The sequence below is a fragment of the Cherax quadricarinatus genome, chromosome 28 (assembly GCF_038502225.1).
Source record: "Cherax quadricarinatus isolate ZL_2023a chromosome 28, ASM3850222v1, whole genome shotgun sequence".
In the NCBI taxonomy this organism is placed as follows: domain Eukaryota; kingdom Metazoa; phylum Arthropoda; class Malacostraca; order Decapoda; family Parastacidae; genus Cherax; species Cherax quadricarinatus.
The window spans coordinates 2,413,305-2,431,899 of record NC_091319.1 but is presented as its reverse complement, the minus strand read 5'-3'; the positions used below and the strand labels follow the sequence as shown (position 1 = coordinate 2,431,899).

Genomic DNA, 18,595 nt, shown 5'->3' with positions numbered 1-18,595 from the left:
GCAGTGGCAGACAACATGAAGCAGCAGTGGCAGACAACATAAGGTAGCAGTGGCAGATAACATGAAGCAGCAGTGGCAGACAACATGAAGCAGCAGTGGCAGACAACATGAAGCAGCAGTGGCAGACATCATGAAGCATACATCACGATAAAGCCACTGGATGGCGAAACGTCTACAATAAAGATACCCAGATGTTGCACGTGTCTTAATTTCATCTTGTCGGTATTATATACCATTCTTGCACAACTTGTCAGACACTGCAACATCATGGAATCTTGATTCTGAGGACATGTACATAACCTTCACGACTACGACAACTACTACAGTGGACCCCCGCATAACGATCACCTCCGAATGCGACCAATTGTGTAAGTGTATTTATGTAAGTGCGTTTGTACGTGTATGTTTGGGGGTCTGAAATGGACTAATCTACTTCACAATATTCCTTATGGGAACAAATTCGGTCAGTACTGGCACCTGAACATACTTCTGGAGTGAAAAAATATCGTTAACCGGGGGTCCACTGTACTACAACTAACCCATCTCTTTGGGAAGGACCTACTTCCACTGGGGAATCCCGCCTACTAGTGACTATGCCCTCGTCTGCTACACCTGACGTTAGTATATAAGCGCCAGGCTCCTTACTTCTGCTTCAGAATCTCCACGACTACGGTGCTCTTCACACCTACTCCTGGTTGAGGGACTGATTACCTCATCTTCTGTATATAGTCCTTCTGTCTTCAAGTTATGTCCTGGAATTTGTATTGATAAAGCCACTGGATGGCGAAACGTCTACAATAAAGATACCCAGATGTTGCACATGTGTCTTAATTTTCAGTGGCAGACATCATGAGCGTAGCACTTATAAGTCACTCTGGCCTTTTTGGCTTATCCTAGGTTCTCTACACATGTTGTCAGGAGCAGAAATGTCTGCTGTGGTGGCTCTATAAACCCCAACAACAACAATGGCCGCTGTCACTACCACTAGCCATGTGTGTAATGATATGTGTATTTTATTCATTCTAGTGTACATATCATGTTTCTGTGTTATTAATATTGTTTATTATGTCATATTACATGAATTGTGATAGATAAATAATCCATAGAGTTGATATTAGGGAAATTATTGAAGTATTTTCTCGTGCCTGGAATTTCACTAGAATGAATTAATTTCATTTCAGTTAATTTAAATGAGGAAAATTGACTCTGCAAACGAGCAAATCCAGATGCAAGCAAGGTCATGGAATGGATTAAACTCATAAGTAGAGGTTCCACTGTACACACATTACTTACCTTAAAATACTGTCAGCCTTAGCTTCTAGTGAGTGGTGAATATATTTATTGTAAGTGGCCTGAATAAATGAAAAATAGGTATAACTGAAAAACACTGTATTAGCGAAATGCTGTAAAGTGAAGTGCTGTAAAACATGACCTGCCTGTAGTTATTTGCTACTCTATTGAGATATATTAGACCTCTTAAATGCTGGGTGTTGACCCACCATTGCTGTTCAAATGCATTTCATATGTTTTTGGTTCATGGTCCACTTCAAAGGTTACAGGCGTCAATGATTTTCAAGTATGGGTTGGTTCTTGGCCTGCTGATGGTTTCAGGTGTAGTGGTGTTTGGCTATGGTAAAGTAGACATTGAAGTGAACACTACACTTTTGATCCTGTGGCTACTTCCAGGCCCTCTCTTGCTTACTGATATATACTGTACAGCAAATCCTCTTGATATGAGACCTCTTGTAAAGTATTTTATTATGGTTACCTAGTGTTTTTAATTTCATCACCCCATCTGTCTGTTAACCCGGTACTCAGTGATGCTGGAGGCAGCAAGAAGACTAAGCCTGAATTTAAGACATTGTTCAAGAAAATGGAAGTGCTAGATATGGTTGAAAGTGCAATGAAAACTCTGCCTCAGCATCACAGGAACAATAGCTATCCTATTTGGCTCAGCAGCCTAATGTCAACCCTTCCTCCTCTCACACTCCAAATGCTGCAAGTACTTACTTCCAGAATGTGAGGTAAGTTTTTACTTAGTACAGTAGTAAAAATGAAATTGTAGGGTTAAATATGATGATGTCTGGAACATAACCTTATTTTCCTTATATTTTCTTCACTGCGTAATGCAGTTTTATTCCATGTGACTTTTTTTTTTGGTACCTCTGTATTGAACTCCATGGTGGGGGGAAGGGAGATGGAAAGATAATGTTATATATTTTTTTAATTCCTTTTACATCAATATATTGCTATGATCAAACTGTCAAGCTCAAAATTTTTAGTCTTTTTATAAATGTTTAGAATATAGTTTTATTTCTTACATTTAATTACAATTACCAGTGTATTATCAAAATAATGGAAAACCATCCGACATTATATAATATAGTAACTGAAGGAGCTTTCTTACTATTCTTAGTTTTCTTCTTGGCAAGAATAATAATAACTGTCATTGTTGTAAAATAATGAAGATCTTATAAAAATCTTAAATGTCTTTAACAGATATTGTATTCAATGTTAAAAGATTAGGAATAACTCACAAAAAAGTGTGTTAGAGGGTAATATTGTATATTCTTCTGTTTGCTACTTTTGTTCATATTCATCACTGCAATTATTATTATATTAGCAGGAAAGTGCTATACAGTAGGACCCCCATGTCCACAGGATACACTCCAATGACCTGCCACAGATTCAGAAACTACGGATGATAGCAAACCTTATATATAAGTCCTGTACATACCTGTTATAAAGTTTAATTGATAAATTATGCACAATAAGTGGAGAATTATCAATTTTATTGATGGGAAGCACTTCACGGCTTCTCTTAGGCTTTGAAGAACTGCCAGCTTCTCTAATTTTGTTCTTTGGGGCCATTATTATGCAAAATTAAGAGATATTTTTGGGCCACAGTAAACTGTGGTTATCTGAAACCACGGATATCAAAGCAGTGGATACGGGAGTTCTGTTGTACTTGTAAAGGTCATACAGAAAAGTTATGGGTAATCAGGTTTGATCTGAGGAAGGGGAGAAGTAACTCCAATACTTTGGAAGAAGAGCCGTTCACCATCCTTGAAGAAACTAATACCAATATTGTACTGTATATTGTTTCCAATGCATTTTTGATCATGTTATCCGTTTCTTATGGGGTGTAGTCTTGTGAGGCACCTTGATACCAGTGAAGGGCTCTGACTCCAAGGAATTGAAGCTACCCTCCTCTTCCTTGAATAAAACAACCTGATTACCTCCCATTCTCCAGGCACTGTATGACCCTTACAGATTTAGCACTTCCCATTAATACGAGGGCAGATCTGTTATTACAATTACAGCCTCAATCTCTCCCCTTCCCCAGTGATTTTCATCTGTTGGGCCTCTGAAGAAGTTCCTGGGAGGATACACATGATGTAATAATGGCAGGTGATTGATGGCTACTTAATCAGCTGCCAGAATTCTGTTCAGAAGGCATAAACAAACTGGTAACTTATTTGATGATGAAATATAAACTGTGTAGAAATGTGTCTTTTTTTTTTCAGAACCAGAGTACTGTATAGTAGTGTTATTTAGGGTGGATTAGAGCTGGTAACCTTTGGCTTGAAGACTACACCTGCAGAATGTGTGGTTATGGAAGGAGGTGTGAAGGTCACGTTCTTAAGCGAGTGTGGTACATCTGTGACTGCCTTGACTGATGAGTTGTGACCTTCACTGACACCAGTTGTCCACTCTGGCACCATCATCATGTGGGTTTCATTTGCCATAATGTTCTCAGCCAGTTCTTAGAGGAATAAAGTAAACATTACCTTCAGTGTGTGAGGGTACACATTTAACTTTAGTTAAAGTTCCATAATCACTGATTAAAGAAAAGTGAGAAACTACTTTGACATAACACCTAAACACCTTACTAGCCATGTTCCACAAAGGCAGGGCAACCCAAAGAAGGAAATACATTCACTATCAATCATTCAATCACGTCTTACCAGAAGTGTGTTGACATCACAATTTAGATGACCTGACTGAATTATCCCCACTCCTCCAGAGTGCAGGCATTGTTCTTCCTGCCTCCAAGATTCAGATTTCCTGACCTCCTCCTTGTTACTTTGTTCACACTGAAGCAGCACATATATACAGCATTTCAGCCTCAGGCAGTCCTACTGAAAAGAGTCCCTGTGACTGAAATGCTCACATCTCCTTTTACCCATTTCATTTGTCTTTCAGAAGTGTTTCTCAGTTTTCACTTTTAGACAAAATAGGTAATGCATGTTAAAAATCAATGCAACATTAATAATTGTACTAAATATACCATATTTTAAAGTATTGAAGATGCTATTTTTTCCCCAAAATAAGTCTCAAATTTACCCAGCATCTTAGAGGCCAAAGTACCATTTATCTTTTTTTTCCAAAATTTAACCAATTGGAATTGGAGAGTCTTGTTTGCCATAAAATATGGTATATATTCTCAAATCACAGGACCATACAAAATATACAGGTATATTTGATTTTCACAGGTTTATTATATAAAAGGCAAACATAGGGGAGTGGACTTCAGACAAAACCAGCTCAGATTTAAGAATATGAAACCCTGTCCTTTGAACTTATTGCAATTTTATGGTAAAGTACTGTATCTTAGAAAAGATTAACACTTACCTTTAATTTGATGTATTTTGTTACCATAAGCATAATGGAGTTGGTATCCAAGACCAAATGTAATGGGAATAAGGGGAAACATGACGACCCAGCTATTGGTTTTGATATGTCCATAATAAAGAAATCCGTATGAAGATATAGTGAAAGGAACAAACCAGACGATCATCTCACGAACTGTAGCCACCTGCATAGCTATCTGTCTCTCGGCCATTCTCCGTACAAGTTCCACTTGGCCAGAAAGCTGAAAAAGAAAGTCATGCTAAACCAAGCAGGTCAGTAATGCTGAAGTTTTTTAAGATTCAAGTTTTAAAAAAATTCTAATAACTGGTTGATTTGTATATTGAATGAATGATGAAAAGTTAATATGAATGCTCAGTCAAATGAAACAGTTACATTTTATTGTGTATACTGTATTGCAGTACTTGAACTTTGAAAGTTGGCTTTGAATGTTGTGCATTGTTGGTTTATCTTTGGAGCATTATTCCAGTGCCTTTCTGAAAAGATAGCAAGAAAATGAATGATGGTGAATGTGTCTTATATTTTTGGTAATAAATTATTCCAAAAATTTACCTGAAGGCAATAAATTTTGTTTAAGTATAATGAAAATATGAAAAATTCAAATGTGTTGCACTGGGGCAAATTGCTGGCATGGCCCACTTGTCTTCTTGCAAACCTCCATCATTATCCACATTAGACTGTAACCAGTATGCCTCAAGTAATTAGGATTGTGTGATGTATCAGATGTTTAGATTTAGATTAGATTCTTTATTTCTACTCACTGCATTTACAAAATATACAATTATTTAGCAAGTCTGTGAACTTGCACTTCTCTCAGACTTATCAGATTCATTCAAAGAAGGACCTTCATTGGTTTTCACCTTGCTTAGAATCTGCTTTCCACTGTGAGATATAAACGTGGAAATTTTTGTGAGTGGCCAAAAACAGCTGGTGAATTACATAATGACAAATTATCTTTTACACTCACATTGTCAGTTAGTCATGAGATCACTGTCTATACATTACAAGACCAAGGTTATATTGTGTGTATGCAAGATGCTGCACAAGCTGATGTTCTCTCCAAGATCCAAATGGTGGCTGGCACATCTATCACTCAGTGACCAAGCACAACTGAACTTGTGCTACAAAATGGTCATCCTTCCTCAGTAAGTTTTCCTCGCAATTCTTTGGGGAGTCTGCTGCAGATATCTGCAGGCCTTCATGTTTCCAATGTAGAAATTCATCTGACCCACTTATGATCACTACCCCCATCCAAGTAATGTAACTTAATGCAGTTTAACTGCCACTTCCTGATATTAATAGTCTGTTTGGTGGCCAGATAGTTAATAGGAGCTGCTTCCTACTCTGTGACAGTAAAGTACTATTGTTCTTTTGATGTAATACTTTATGTCATATAATGACCTTTCCTATCACTTTACTATACCCTGGGATGCCTCAGTTGTCTGGGAAATCACCCCCCCCATCCTCCCCACACATCAGTTTGTCCTGCCTTACGGTAATGATAGGTTTTCTATATTAATGAGCTAGAGGCATATGGACAGTTCTATCTGATTTCTGATAAGGTCAGTCTTAAACGATTTATCACCATTATTCTTCCATAGTAGGGTCTACATTTTTTCTGTCCTATAGCATAGTTAACAGTTCCTCTCTTCAGTCACACCTCTGATTCCTTCCTTATCTTCAGCCACTAATCTTTCCAATTCTGCCAGTGCATCCCAGGCTTTCCCATATCCTCCTAATTTCCCTAGATTTGTTTACTGCATATCTTTATAAGTATGGTTGTCCTTCCTTTGTCTGTTGGGCTCTATCTTTTTTCCTGTACAGTCTGTACAATATTTGTCTCAGTTGTTCTACAGTCTGTTGATTTTGTATCCTGATGTCTTGTACAATGAAAGTGCACCTCCTGTGCATAATGATAGCTTTGTACCACTGAAAGAATTGCCACTCATGCATATACTGAACAAATCATCCTGTTTATCAGAGTTTACCAGCTTCATTGCAGATGCCTTCTTAATGACTCTGACATGCTATCTCATTGTCCTTCCTCTCTGATGGTTCTACATTTATTGCAGATTCTCCATGATCTCTTAACTGACACATTTTCTGTACCACCACTTCTTTACCTCTACCATCTCTCTTTTACCCTTGTCATGCATACCCAAGCACAGCCATACAGATAGGTATTGATACTCTCAGGCACACACAAGCACTCAAGCTTGTCCCATTGTGACTATCCACTAAGTTAAATTTGTGTATTGCAAGCCACAATGACTAGGAACTACAGCTATCTTACCCAGTAATCCTATTTATCATCGGTGTTCAACTCTCTCTTTTCTATCTACTTACCATGTCTGTTTTCATTGTCGACTGTGATTCCTGTTTATCTCTCAATTCTGCTTTTACTGTGGTACTTAAGCAAGAACCCATTATCATGTGTGTGTATTTATCAGTCCTGCATGTGTCTGCTATTATGCATTGTTTTTTTATGAAAAAACTGTTGATAGAATTCTTAAGAAGACATGAACACATCTGAAGAAACTGTGAAACTGCTCTATCTTTTATCATGTGTTGTGAGAGAGATTTAACCTATATCTGTTTATCTTGTTGATTTGTAACTATTGATAAGGCTAGTGATATGAATAAGTTCAGATAGCACTTGATGTTTTATCTGGAAGCAAGCATATTCAGTGTTTGCATGTTCTGTATTGATCGTGAATGATCTCTTGTGCATTGAAAGCACAGAGTAACAAGTGAGAAAGAACTTAATTGTGTAGCAATACAGTATTATGTAACTGAACCCCTTAATATTATATGATGTTTAGTTATGGTCTTTCAAAGGAAGTACCTTGATTCTTCTTACTCTTTTGTACATAATTCCACTTTTGTGCACTTTCCACTGCCATCACCCCTCTTGCCACATGACACTATGATTTATAAGGGTTTAGTGCTTTCTTGTGAGAATAATGCAGTTGTATACCATTACTGTGCACATTTGTGTCACTCCAGGCAAGTGTTATGAAGTATTAGTCTGGTCATGTATTATGGTAGTATTAGTTAAGTATTAGAGTAGTCATAACCCAGTCAAGTATTACAATGGTATTAATTAGTATTACAGTAGTATTAGCCCAGTCAAGTTTTATAGTAATATTAGCCTGGTCAAATATTATATCACTTTTAATCCAGTCAAGTATTAACATGTTAGTCCAGTACAGTACTAATATTGCTATTTAAACTGCATCTTAGGAAACTTAATTAAAATCCCAACCATTTAACAATTACATTTATTTCCATGGTCAGTACAAAGATAATATTCTCAGATGTAACAACCTGTCTCACACGCGCACGCACACAGTGGCACTTACATTGGCACAGTGCACCTACACAGTTCTCGCACACACACATGACCACCTTGCTAAGAGTTTATATGCTAAAGCCAGCCTCTCCTCCTAATGCTAACATTACTGCTTCACTTGTATATTTAAGCCATTTTATCTACGTAAGCTATATGCCAATTAAGGGGGTGCTAGTGAAGAATTCTTGATCCAAGGAATTGGAGCTACCTGCTGTTTTCTTGGATCAAACCTTCCATTCCTCAGGCACTGTTTAATTGCAACAGGTTTTGCACTTCCCCATAAATATGATGATGATAATAATATACACAAGCTATTTAGGCTAGGTTAACCACAATTAACCAAATTTATCTAATTATATATTAAACACCAATAAAGGTAACAGCACATAAAGGCAAAATTATGTTCAGACGTTCATACAGAAAATGGGGAAACGCCAAAAAATACTGAGGAAGCATAAGAGTAAAATTTCAACATTCACTTCTTTGCACTAGTCATTTGACTGATAAGTCTTGACTGTAAAATACAGATGTTTGCTTAGGAGGACAGGTTGGCTAAATCATATCTATCTTGAATACTACATGTAAAACTGAAGAGAATTTATCTACTACTTTTTACTGAATAGTTCTTTCATTGATATTCAAGTTTTCTTTTATATATTTGCAGGCACTTTAAGTTCATGGCTGTGCTGAAGAGATGCGGGTCCATCATGCACCTTATAATGGAATGGGTTTTATTAAATTAAACATGTGGAAGAAATCTTCCAAATCATGGAAATCATGTTGAAATTTTTTTGGTTTCATAAAGGAACATGATCCCTTTGCCCATTTAAAACTTGATTATTGAGGTGAAAAGAAAAAAAATTATATGTATAATCAATTGTGTTCACAGAACTTTTATAATGCATTTTACGACACTTCGAGAGCTATTTCATGTTTTAAAATTATTCACACACGCACGCACGCACACAAATAATACATTGTGTTACGAGTTAAGAATTGATGAACAATGTTCTTTAACTAAAGCCTTAAAAGAAAATTATAAAAAAATATTTTAAACACTGTTTAAAGAGCTCTTGTATTCCTTTAAAATTATGTACATAAAACATGACAGAATAACAACTAAACTGACATGAATCCAAAAACAGCGTTGATTAGACTGGTGAAATATTCCATCAGGGTTAAAGAATAGAAAAAGATATCCAAATAATATATATTTATATAGTATATATTTTTATATACTGTATTCAGTATATATTTTTATATGAAGACAAATAAATACAATACACCATTGTTCAAAACAACAGTAGAAAAGACAACTTAACTATTACAAGGGTTGTGAGATCAGATAAATCTCCATCTTTGGTATAATTAAAGTTTATCATCATTCAGTAATGCAGAAGATAAGAAAAGGTGCACATCAGCACATTAAAGAGAGCTAAGATAGTAGGTTTTGCACTTATTCCTGATGAACTTGTCTTGCACTCAGATTCTCACTTTACATGAGCAAATATTGGTCATCTGAAAACTTGCCCCATTACTCCAAGGAAATCAGTGAAATATAGATCTTGCAGATTTTTATAGGTTTGGTAAATTATTTTTGTTGTACCATCTGTTTCCTGGTAGAGTGACCCCCAAGGAAGGAAATTCATTCATTCATTGTTCAGTGAATAGCTGTCATACCAGAAATAGATTATTATTCATGGGGAGCACTAAACCCATCAGGGTCATACAGCACCTGGGGAAATGGAAGGTATTCAGACCTGATTCCAGGAATATGAACACGGGTCCAATTCCTATGATCAAGAGCCCCTCACCAGCATCAAGGAACCTCCCTTGAGGGGACCAGAAATACTAAGCCATTTCAACCAACCCTCTGAACTGCAAAAATCCCCACCCATCCTTCACAATGAAGGAACTGTTCTTACATCTGGCTAACCAGTTTCCCTGAATCTCTTCATAAATGTTACCTTGCTCACACTCCAACTGCAAATTAAATCTCAAAATTATTCTTATATTACATAAATTTTAACAAGGATAGGTTAGTATGGTAGACAGGCACTTGGTGCAAAGCAAAACCTCCTGTATATTAGACAATGTTGAGTGGAATTTTACCAAAAGTGGAATATCGTCTATTACAAAGGTTTTCTGTGCATCAAGCATCTTTCTAGTTTAGTTGCCAGCAATACCTGCCATCCAACAAAGTTGCATTAATTCACTACAATGTGTTATGCAAATTTTTCACGTGAAAAAAGCTAACTTTTTTCACCGCTTCCTTCAGGGCAGGGAAAAAGGAAGGGGTGCAAATCTCCAGATGATCTGTAAACATTTTCATTCCTATTAGCTGCATAAGCAAATGACAACTTTAACAAAAATCTAATCATATAAATTTTGTAATAAGGTACATTGGGGGAAAGTGTAAAGTGATGACAAAATATACTAATTTTGTAAAGTATAGATGCCGACTTCATTAATTTTATATGATTTGACACAGCACATGTTTTTCATGACAAAAGTGATGCTGACTGAATGACCCCTATGGTCTCGGAATTTTTTTTTTTTTTGGTGAATATTACAATAATTATCAGTAGTGATGTTATCCTTGCACTTCAGACAGAACTAATGGCAGTAATGTTTTCCCGATAAATAACATTTTGACATCATGTAAACGGTGTTGACAGACATTGTAGCAATGCAAACTACAGCAAAAGAATGAAAAAAAAAAAAAAAAAAAAGTGTGTTATAGTGTGTTTGCTTGGATAGCTGTAATACTTATCTCAGTTTAGTGAAGAATTAATAAAAGTAAAGATTGGTCATCTGAAGAAGTGACTAGATACAGAGGTCTCCTTGTATGAAGTTCGAGTTTCACTAAAATTAGTTCAACTTTCACTAAAAAAAAAAATAATAATAAATCCGGTTCCATACAAGTATGTGCATTTCTTTTGCAAACACACCTAAAAGCAATAATTCAAGCATCAAAAATCACTTGCATGTATCCTGCTGATGCAGTTCACTGTGTATTCCCCAAAAAAGACTAAAAATAATATAAATAAGTTACAGTACCATTATTGAGCATTTCATTAAACTGACCCCTAATATGTTTTGAGGAACATGCTAAACAGCAGTAACAAAAAAATATATCTTGAGCAGAGCAATTGTGATATAAAAAATTTAACATTTAATTTTTGTGTAGGCACAGGCCACTTTGATGTCAGCTAGAATTTAAAGAACCTAGAACCTAGACCTGTTTAATAGATTTTGCTCGTGATATGCTGTAGTGAGCTGGCACTTAACAGTACAGTGCCCTATCATTAAAAACAGTGAAAGCATAACAAATTAAACCTTAGACCTTTACAATGTCAAACAATGAAAGCAGGACTAAACATAATTTAAATTCCAGTACAGAGGAATCTGAATCTATAGAAAACAAATTGCACAATGCTGGACGCTGAATTATAATGACACACATCATGCTTGATATTCTATGGTGTACATATATATCCTACAAAGGACATCATACATTTCTTAGTCTTTATTGGGGCTCTACCTATTTACACCTACACAGATACATTTGGAGTGTAGAGACCAGTATAGGCATCAACATAAAATGATCTATTCTCTCTAAAAGTATAACTAAGCAATTTGTAAATAAAGTGTCTTTTGATAACTATTATGAGTCACCAAGTTTGAACTATTGCTTAAAAAATTTGCACTTTTTCTTTATTTAAAGCAATAGCTATGATGAAATATGTATTTATATGCTTAAGTTCAACTTAATTTGATCTACTGTCTCACACATTGTACAGAAGAAATAAAATGCTACTGAAATATTAAAAAATGCGAGACAGTCTACTTGACAAGTGTAATTCTTCCTAGCTTTTAACAGTTTAAGTACAACTGAAAACTAACTTAAGCTCTTTTTCACCACTGTTTTTTCTTCTCAACTGAATGTTAATACATTTTTGAGGATTACTGTGTTAGAGAACATATTTTGCAACTTCTGAAAAGTTGAGGGAATTTATGAAATAATCTACCCACTATACTTTTTGCCACTTTGTGTTCCTAAGCAAAATCCCACTAAACTATACACTTGAGTTTTGTTCATGAGATGCATTCACATGAACAAACACACATCTAAAATACTTAGCAACAGCTTATGCACCATTACTCTAGTTTCAATCTTGCACTGACTGATTGCTTTTTTTCCATGTTATGAAGAAGTCTATCAGATTATTTACACAAGATGGGAAAAGGGCAATTTGCCTATTAGCTGTGTGCATCAACTGAAACAGAACTTGAATTGTCCCTATTCATTAGAATGCATCTAATGAATAAAACACTTTATAAGGTGGAGGCACTTCCATAGTAAATTTGACAGAACAAATTCTAGAGAACTAAGCAACAAAAATTTTCCACAACAGTAGGAACAAAAAATTGCTAAGTGCCTGAAAATTTTCAAGGCATTACAAAGGACCTAATAACTCTCTAACAATTTATGATTTATACAGTAACTGGACATAAACAGCACCAGTAATTTTCACATTCATGCTTTTTACCTTACAGACTTGAGTAATAGAGACAAACTTAATGTTGATAAATAAATATTTTTACTACTATTTTCATAAAACACTGAAATTGTACCATATACATCTTAGAGTGAGCAGCAATAAGACAACCATTAAGACCAGCAAATTCACATATACGTGATCGTCCGTAGTAAACATACAACGGAAATTTCACATTTACACATTCAAACATTATATAAACACTATGGACTCTGTTGATGGATAAGTAAATTTTCTAATTCATCGGCAGACCTCAAGAGGAAGGCGGCAGATTCTCGGTAGCCAGTTATGAGTTGGCGAACAGCTGCCACCTCAACAGCATTGAGCGTTGGCCGTGTAGGTTTAGATGTTCCCTTAACACTCAGGTCAGTTGGTCCTGGTTGAAGTAATCATGGAGAAGATATGTTAAAGAATGTAAAATATTAACTGCTGCTACATTAATGTACGAATAGGAAAATGTCTGAACATATTAATTATCCAAGCACAAAAGCGTAATAAATGCGAGTCAATTGCATAAATGAACCAACATGAAGACAAACAGCAGTGGTGCTATAGGACCTACTTGGGTTTAGCACTTTTGTGAATATATACGAAACAGTAGTTGAAATGAGTCATTCTTCGGTAGACCAAAAAGTATGAGAGAAGCAACAAAGTATTCAACACAGACATGGTTGTAGACCAACTTACCATTTGCTAACATGGGTGCAGAGGTAGTTGCCAGGAGAGGAGTAAGACCTGGTTGAGTGTGTACCGTTGACCCCGTAAGTGAGGCTACTTTCTGGAAACTTTGTTGGAATGATGCCTGGAACATGGATGATCCATTCATAACTTTGGAGTCCATCATGGGTCGCTCTAGGGCCTTAGCCAGAGCAGACACGTGTGGTGTGCTGGATTCTGTCTTAACTACAGTGTCAATCAAGGCTAAAGGTTTGTCTGGTCCCACCTGTAACACATACATAGTTTTGTAGATATAAGTTTATATCTAGCCGGGCTTGAGTCCTGGAAATGGGAAGTACAATGCCTGCACTCTAAAGGAGGGGTTCGGGATATTGACAGTTTGGAGGGATATGTTGTGTATCTTTATACGTATATGCTTCTAAGCTGTTGTGTTCTGAGCACCTCTGCAAAAACAGTGATTATGTGTGAGTGAGGTGAAAGAGTTGAATGATGAAAGTATTTTCTTTTTGGGGATTTTCTTTCTTTTTGGGTCACCCTGCCTCGGTGGGAGACAGCCGATTGTTAAAAAAAATCGACAGGTAAAGGGCTCCTACAGTCTGCCACTATCGAGCCTGTTTAACACTTCAAACTGGAGTTGTGCTGGAGACGTAGAAGGTAGCTAATGTAATTCCTATCTTTAAATTAGGGGATAAGTCAATTCCATCAAATTACCTCCCAATAAGCCTGACATCAATAGTAGGCACATTGTTAGAATTAATTATAGCCGATATATGCAGCCACCTCAATGAGCATAATTTGATTAAAGAATCTCAACGTGGATTCATGAGAGGTCGTTCCTGACAAATTTACTGACCTCCTTCAATACAGCATTTGAAGAAGTGAACCACATAAAAAGAATAGTATAAGGTTGTTTATTTGAATTTCGGTAAGGCTTTCATAAGAGTACTACACAAAAGACTTGAAAAGTGGCAGCTCATGGTATAGGAGGAAAGGTTCAACATGGATAGAGGCATGGTTGACCAATAAAAAGCAAAGTTTGCATAAATGAGGAGAAATCTGAATAGGGACCAGCAGTGCTGTATGACCCTGGTGGTTTAGTGCTTAGTTTTGATTATAATAACAAGACCAGTCACCAGTGGTGCTCCACACTGTTGTTCATAATTTACACTAATGATCTTGACAAAGGAATAACCAGTGACACGAGTAAATTTGCTGACGACAAAAACAGGCCAAATAACAGATTCTGAGGAGTATACCACTGACCTCCAGGAAGATTTGGGCAAACTAATATCATGGTCCAAAAAGGGGGCAGATGTAGTTCAATGTAGACAAGTGCAACAGCGTACAGTACTAATTTTTGGGTATGAAAGTAACCCTTGTATTTATAAACTAGGTGATGTAGAGCTTTATCATACAAAATGTGAAAAAGACTTGGGAGTCATGGTAAGCAAAAATCTGAAACCAGAAGAACAGTTCATAAGTGTGCACAATAAGGCTAACAGAGTACTTGGATTTATATCAAGAATTATAAGTAACAGGAGACCAGGAGTTTTACAGCTCTATACATCACAAGTGAGGCATTACTCATATTATGCAGCTCAGTTTTGGCTGCCATAATACAGAATAGATAGAGGCACTGGAAAACATACAAAAACATACATACATACACATATGCTGTGTACTTACCTAATTGTGGTTGTGTGTGTGTGTGTGTGTACTCACCTATTTGTGGTTGCAGGGGTAAAGTCATAGTTCCTGGCCCTGCCTCTTCACTGAACGCTACTAGGTCCTCTCTCTCCCTGCTCCATGAGCTTTATCATACCTCGTCTTAAAACTATGTATGGTTCCTGCCTCCACTACGTCACTTGCCAGACTATTCCACTTCCTGACAACTCTGTGACTAAAGAAATCCTTCCTAACATCCCTTTGACTCATCTCAGTCTTCATCTTCCAATTGTGACCCCTTGTTTCTGTGTCCCCTCTCTGGAACATCCTGTCTCTATCCACCTTATCAATTCCTCGTAGTATTTTGTATGTCGTTATGTCTCCACTAACCCTCCTGTCCTCTCAGTGTCATCAGGCCGATTTCCCTTAACCTTTCTTCACAGGACATTCCCCTTAGCTCTGGAACTAGTCTTGTTGCAAGCCTTTGCACTTTCTCTAATTTCTGTACTCGCCTATTTGTGGTTGCAGGGTTCAATTCATAGCTCCTGGCCCCACTTCTTCACTGATCGCTACTGGGTTCCTCTGTGTGTGTATGGGGTGTGTGGTGTGTATCGGGTGTGGGTGTGTGTGTGTGTGTGGGTGTACTCACCTATTTGTGGTTGCAGGGGTCGAGTCTTAGCTCCTGGCATGTGTGTGTGTGTGTGTGTGTGTGTGTGTGTGTGTGTGTGTGTGTGTGTGTGTGTGTGTGTGTGTGTGTGTGTGTGTGTGTGTGTGTGTGTGTACTCGCCTAATTGTGGTTGCAGGGGTCGAGACTCGGCTCCTGGCCCCGCCTCTTCACTGATTGCTACTGGATCCTCTCTCTCTCTGCTTCCTGAGCTTTGTCATACCTCTTCTTAAAACTATGTATGGTTCCTGCCTCCACTACTTCACTTGCTAGGCTATTCCACTTGCTGAAAACTCTATGACTGAAGAAATACTTCCTAACGTCCCTGTGACTCGTCTGAGTCTTCAGCTTCCAGTTGTGACCCCTTGTCCCTGTGTCCCCTCTCTGGAACATCCTATCTCTGTCCACCTTGTCTATTCCCCGCAGTATCTTGTATGTCGTTATCATGTCTCCCCTGACCCTTCTGTCCTCCAGTGTCGTCAGTCCGATTTCCCTTAACCTTTCCTCGTACGACATTCCCTTGAGCTCTGGGACTAGCCTTGTTGCAAACCTTTGTACTTTCTCTAACTTCTTGACGTGCTTGACCAGGTGTGGGTTCCAGACTGGTGCTGCATACTCCAGTATGGGCCTAACATACACAGTGTACAGTGTCTTGAACGATTCCTTATTAAGGTATCGGAACGCTATTCTCAGGTTTGCCAGGCGCCCGTATGCTGCAGCGGTTATTTGGTTGATGTGTGCCTCCGGTGATGTGCTCGGTGTTATGGTCACCCCAAGGTCTTTCTCCCTGAGTGAGGTCTGTAGTCTTTGTCCACCTAGCCTATATTCTGTCTGCGGTCTTCTTTGCCCCTCCCCAATCTTCATGACTTTGCATTTGGCTGGATTGAATTCGAGAAGCCAGTTGCTGGACCACATGTCCAGCCTGTCCAGGTCTCTTTGCAGTCCTGCCTCATCCTCGTCCGATTTAATTCTTCTCATCAACTTCACGTCATCTGCGAACAGGGACACTTCAGAGTCTATTCCTTCCATCATGTCGTTCACATATATCAAAAATAGCACTGGTCCTAGAACTGACCCCTGTGGGACCCCGCTCGTAACAGGCGCCCACTGTGATACCTCTTCACGTACCATGACTCGTTGCTGCCTCCCTGTCAGGTATTCCCTTATCCATTGCAGTGCCCTCCCTTTTACGTGCGCCTGATCCTCCAGCTTCTGCACTAATCTCTTGTAGGGAACTGTGTCAAAGGCCTTCCTGCAGTCTAGGAAAACGCAATCTACCCACCCCTCTCTCTCGTGTCTTACTTCTGTTACCTTGTCATAAAACTCCAGGAGGTTTGTGATACAAGATTTGCCTTCCATGAACCCATGCTGGTTTTCATTTATAATCTTGCTTGTGTGGGGTGTTTGTGGGGTGTTTGTGTGGTGTGTGTGTGTGTGTGTGTGTGTGTGTGTGTGTGTGTGTGTGTGTGTGTGTGTGTGTGTGTGTGTGTGTGTGTGTGTGCTCACCTAATTGTGGTTGCAGGGGTCGAGACTCAGCTTCTGGCCCCGCCTCTTCACTGAACGCTACTAGGTCCTCTCTCTCCCTGCTCCATGAGCTTTATCATACCTCTGTGTGTACTCAATTGTGGTTGCTGTGTGTGTGTGTGTGTGTGTGTGTGTACTCACCTATTTGTGGTTGCAGGGGTCGAGTCCTAGCTCCTGGCCCCGCCTCTTCACCGGTTGCTACTAGGCCCTCTCTCTCCCCGCTCCATGAGCTTTATCAAACCTCGTCTTAAAACTGTGTATGGTTCCTGCCTCCACTACGTCATTTTCTAGGCTATTCCACTGCCTTACAACTCTATGACTGAAGAAATACTTCCTACTATCTCTCTGACTCATTTGTGTCTTCAACTTCCAATTGTGGCCTCTTGTTTCTGTGTCCCCTCCCTGGAACATCCTGTCTTTGTGTGTGTGTGTGTGTGTGTGTGTGTGTGTGTGTGTGTGTGTGTGTGTGTGTGTGTGTGTGTGTGTGTGTGTGTGTGTAGGGGGGATGAAAGGGAATGGGTTGGCATGTGAGAGCAAAGAAACTCACTTGGGTTGGGAGTTGTGGGTTGAGTGGGTTCGGCTGGGCAATGGGCTCCAAGCCAAGTCTCATCCTCTTGGCGTTCTGGGCCTCGTTCTCGCAGGCATTGGCCAGGAGCTGCTCCGCCTGGATGCTGGTGAGGTGTGGCGGCGTGGGTCTTGACGGCTGTATGCGAATACTTACGTTAGTACCAGGCAAAGGAAATGCATATTAAGGAATATATGAAAACAGAGATAGATACAGAGAGAGGGGGAAGCCAGGACTCTAGATCCACAATCTCAAACATACTGGTAAGCAAACGTGGTTTAACCATCAACGTAAGGAACCAAAATCCAGGAAGAGAAGATCACAGAAGTGGAGAATGAACTCAGGAACCAGAAGACCGACAAACTTATAATATATTTAATATATAAATTACACACACATACACACAGTCCTTGTGACTGTTGTTCTCTACCACTCACCGTCTCCCAGCCATTAGAATCACGAGTTCTCTTGTTCCTCCTGCAGCTCTTGAGGTATGTACGGATTCTCTTGCGAGTTCTCTCTGCGAACTCTGGGAACTGTCGTGCGCACGCGTCGATGATTGCTTGGATCTTCTCCTTGGGTTGCTTGCTGATGGGAACGATGCGGTCCAAGTTCTCATCCACGAACAGTCGCACAAACATCTGTTAGAAAGAACACAATATTTATGTGATAAAAGGGAGGGGAAGGATACCTAATGATACGTGGATGGGGAGAAGACCATGTGGAGAAAACACGTGCAGCCAGTTTTGTTATGGTACTGAAAATTTTACAGGCTGTAGTCGAAATATTCAAGAGACATGCAAGTGGGTATTTACAGCCAGAAAAAAATTACTGCGATAACTCTAGATTTACGTAAGTCACTGACATCATCACGAGAGCATCCCATGGGCCCAACACTAGATGAAGAGGGAGGGGAAAAAAAGGAGGGAATA

The 18,595-nt window shown here is 38.7% G+C and overlaps 2 protein-coding genes across 6 annotated transcripts in view; both read right to left on the bottom strand.

Annotated features, from left to right (window-relative positions):
• Positions 1-2,211: 2,211 nt before the first annotated feature.
• LOC128693218 (plasminogen receptor (KT)) lies at positions 2,212-7,243 on the bottom strand. Its single transcript, XM_053782723.2, has 3 exons — positions 7,000-7,243; positions 4,636-4,876; positions 2,212-3,766 (listed from the first exon to the last, which is right to left on the bottom strand). Exons 1-3 carry the CDS (start codon positions 7,216-7,218, stop codon positions 3,555-3,557), a joined length of 672 nt encoding a protein of 223 aa, XP_053638698.2. The 5' UTR covers positions 7,219-7,243; the 3' UTR covers positions 2,212-3,554.
• Positions 7,244-7,919: 676 nt separating this feature from the next.
• Positions 7,920-18,595, bottom strand: part of LOC128693217 (nucleolar protein 4) — a 244,205-nt gene continuing 233,529 nt past the window's right edge. For all 5 annotated transcript variants that reach the window (XM_053782719.2, XM_053782722.2, XM_070089311.1 and 2 more), the window contains 4 exons: positions 18,101-18,304; positions 17,646-17,801; positions 13,255-13,510; positions 7,920-12,943 (listed from right to left, as the gene is read on the bottom strand). In XM_053782719.2, the coding sequence (XP_053638694.1) occupies positions 12,771-12,943; positions 13,255-13,510; positions 17,646-17,801; positions 18,101-18,304 (789 nt within the window). In that variant the 3' untranslated portion in view covers positions 7,920-12,770. The remainder of the gene's footprint in view (positions 12,944-13,254; positions 13,511-17,645; positions 17,802-18,100; positions 18,305-18,595) is intronic.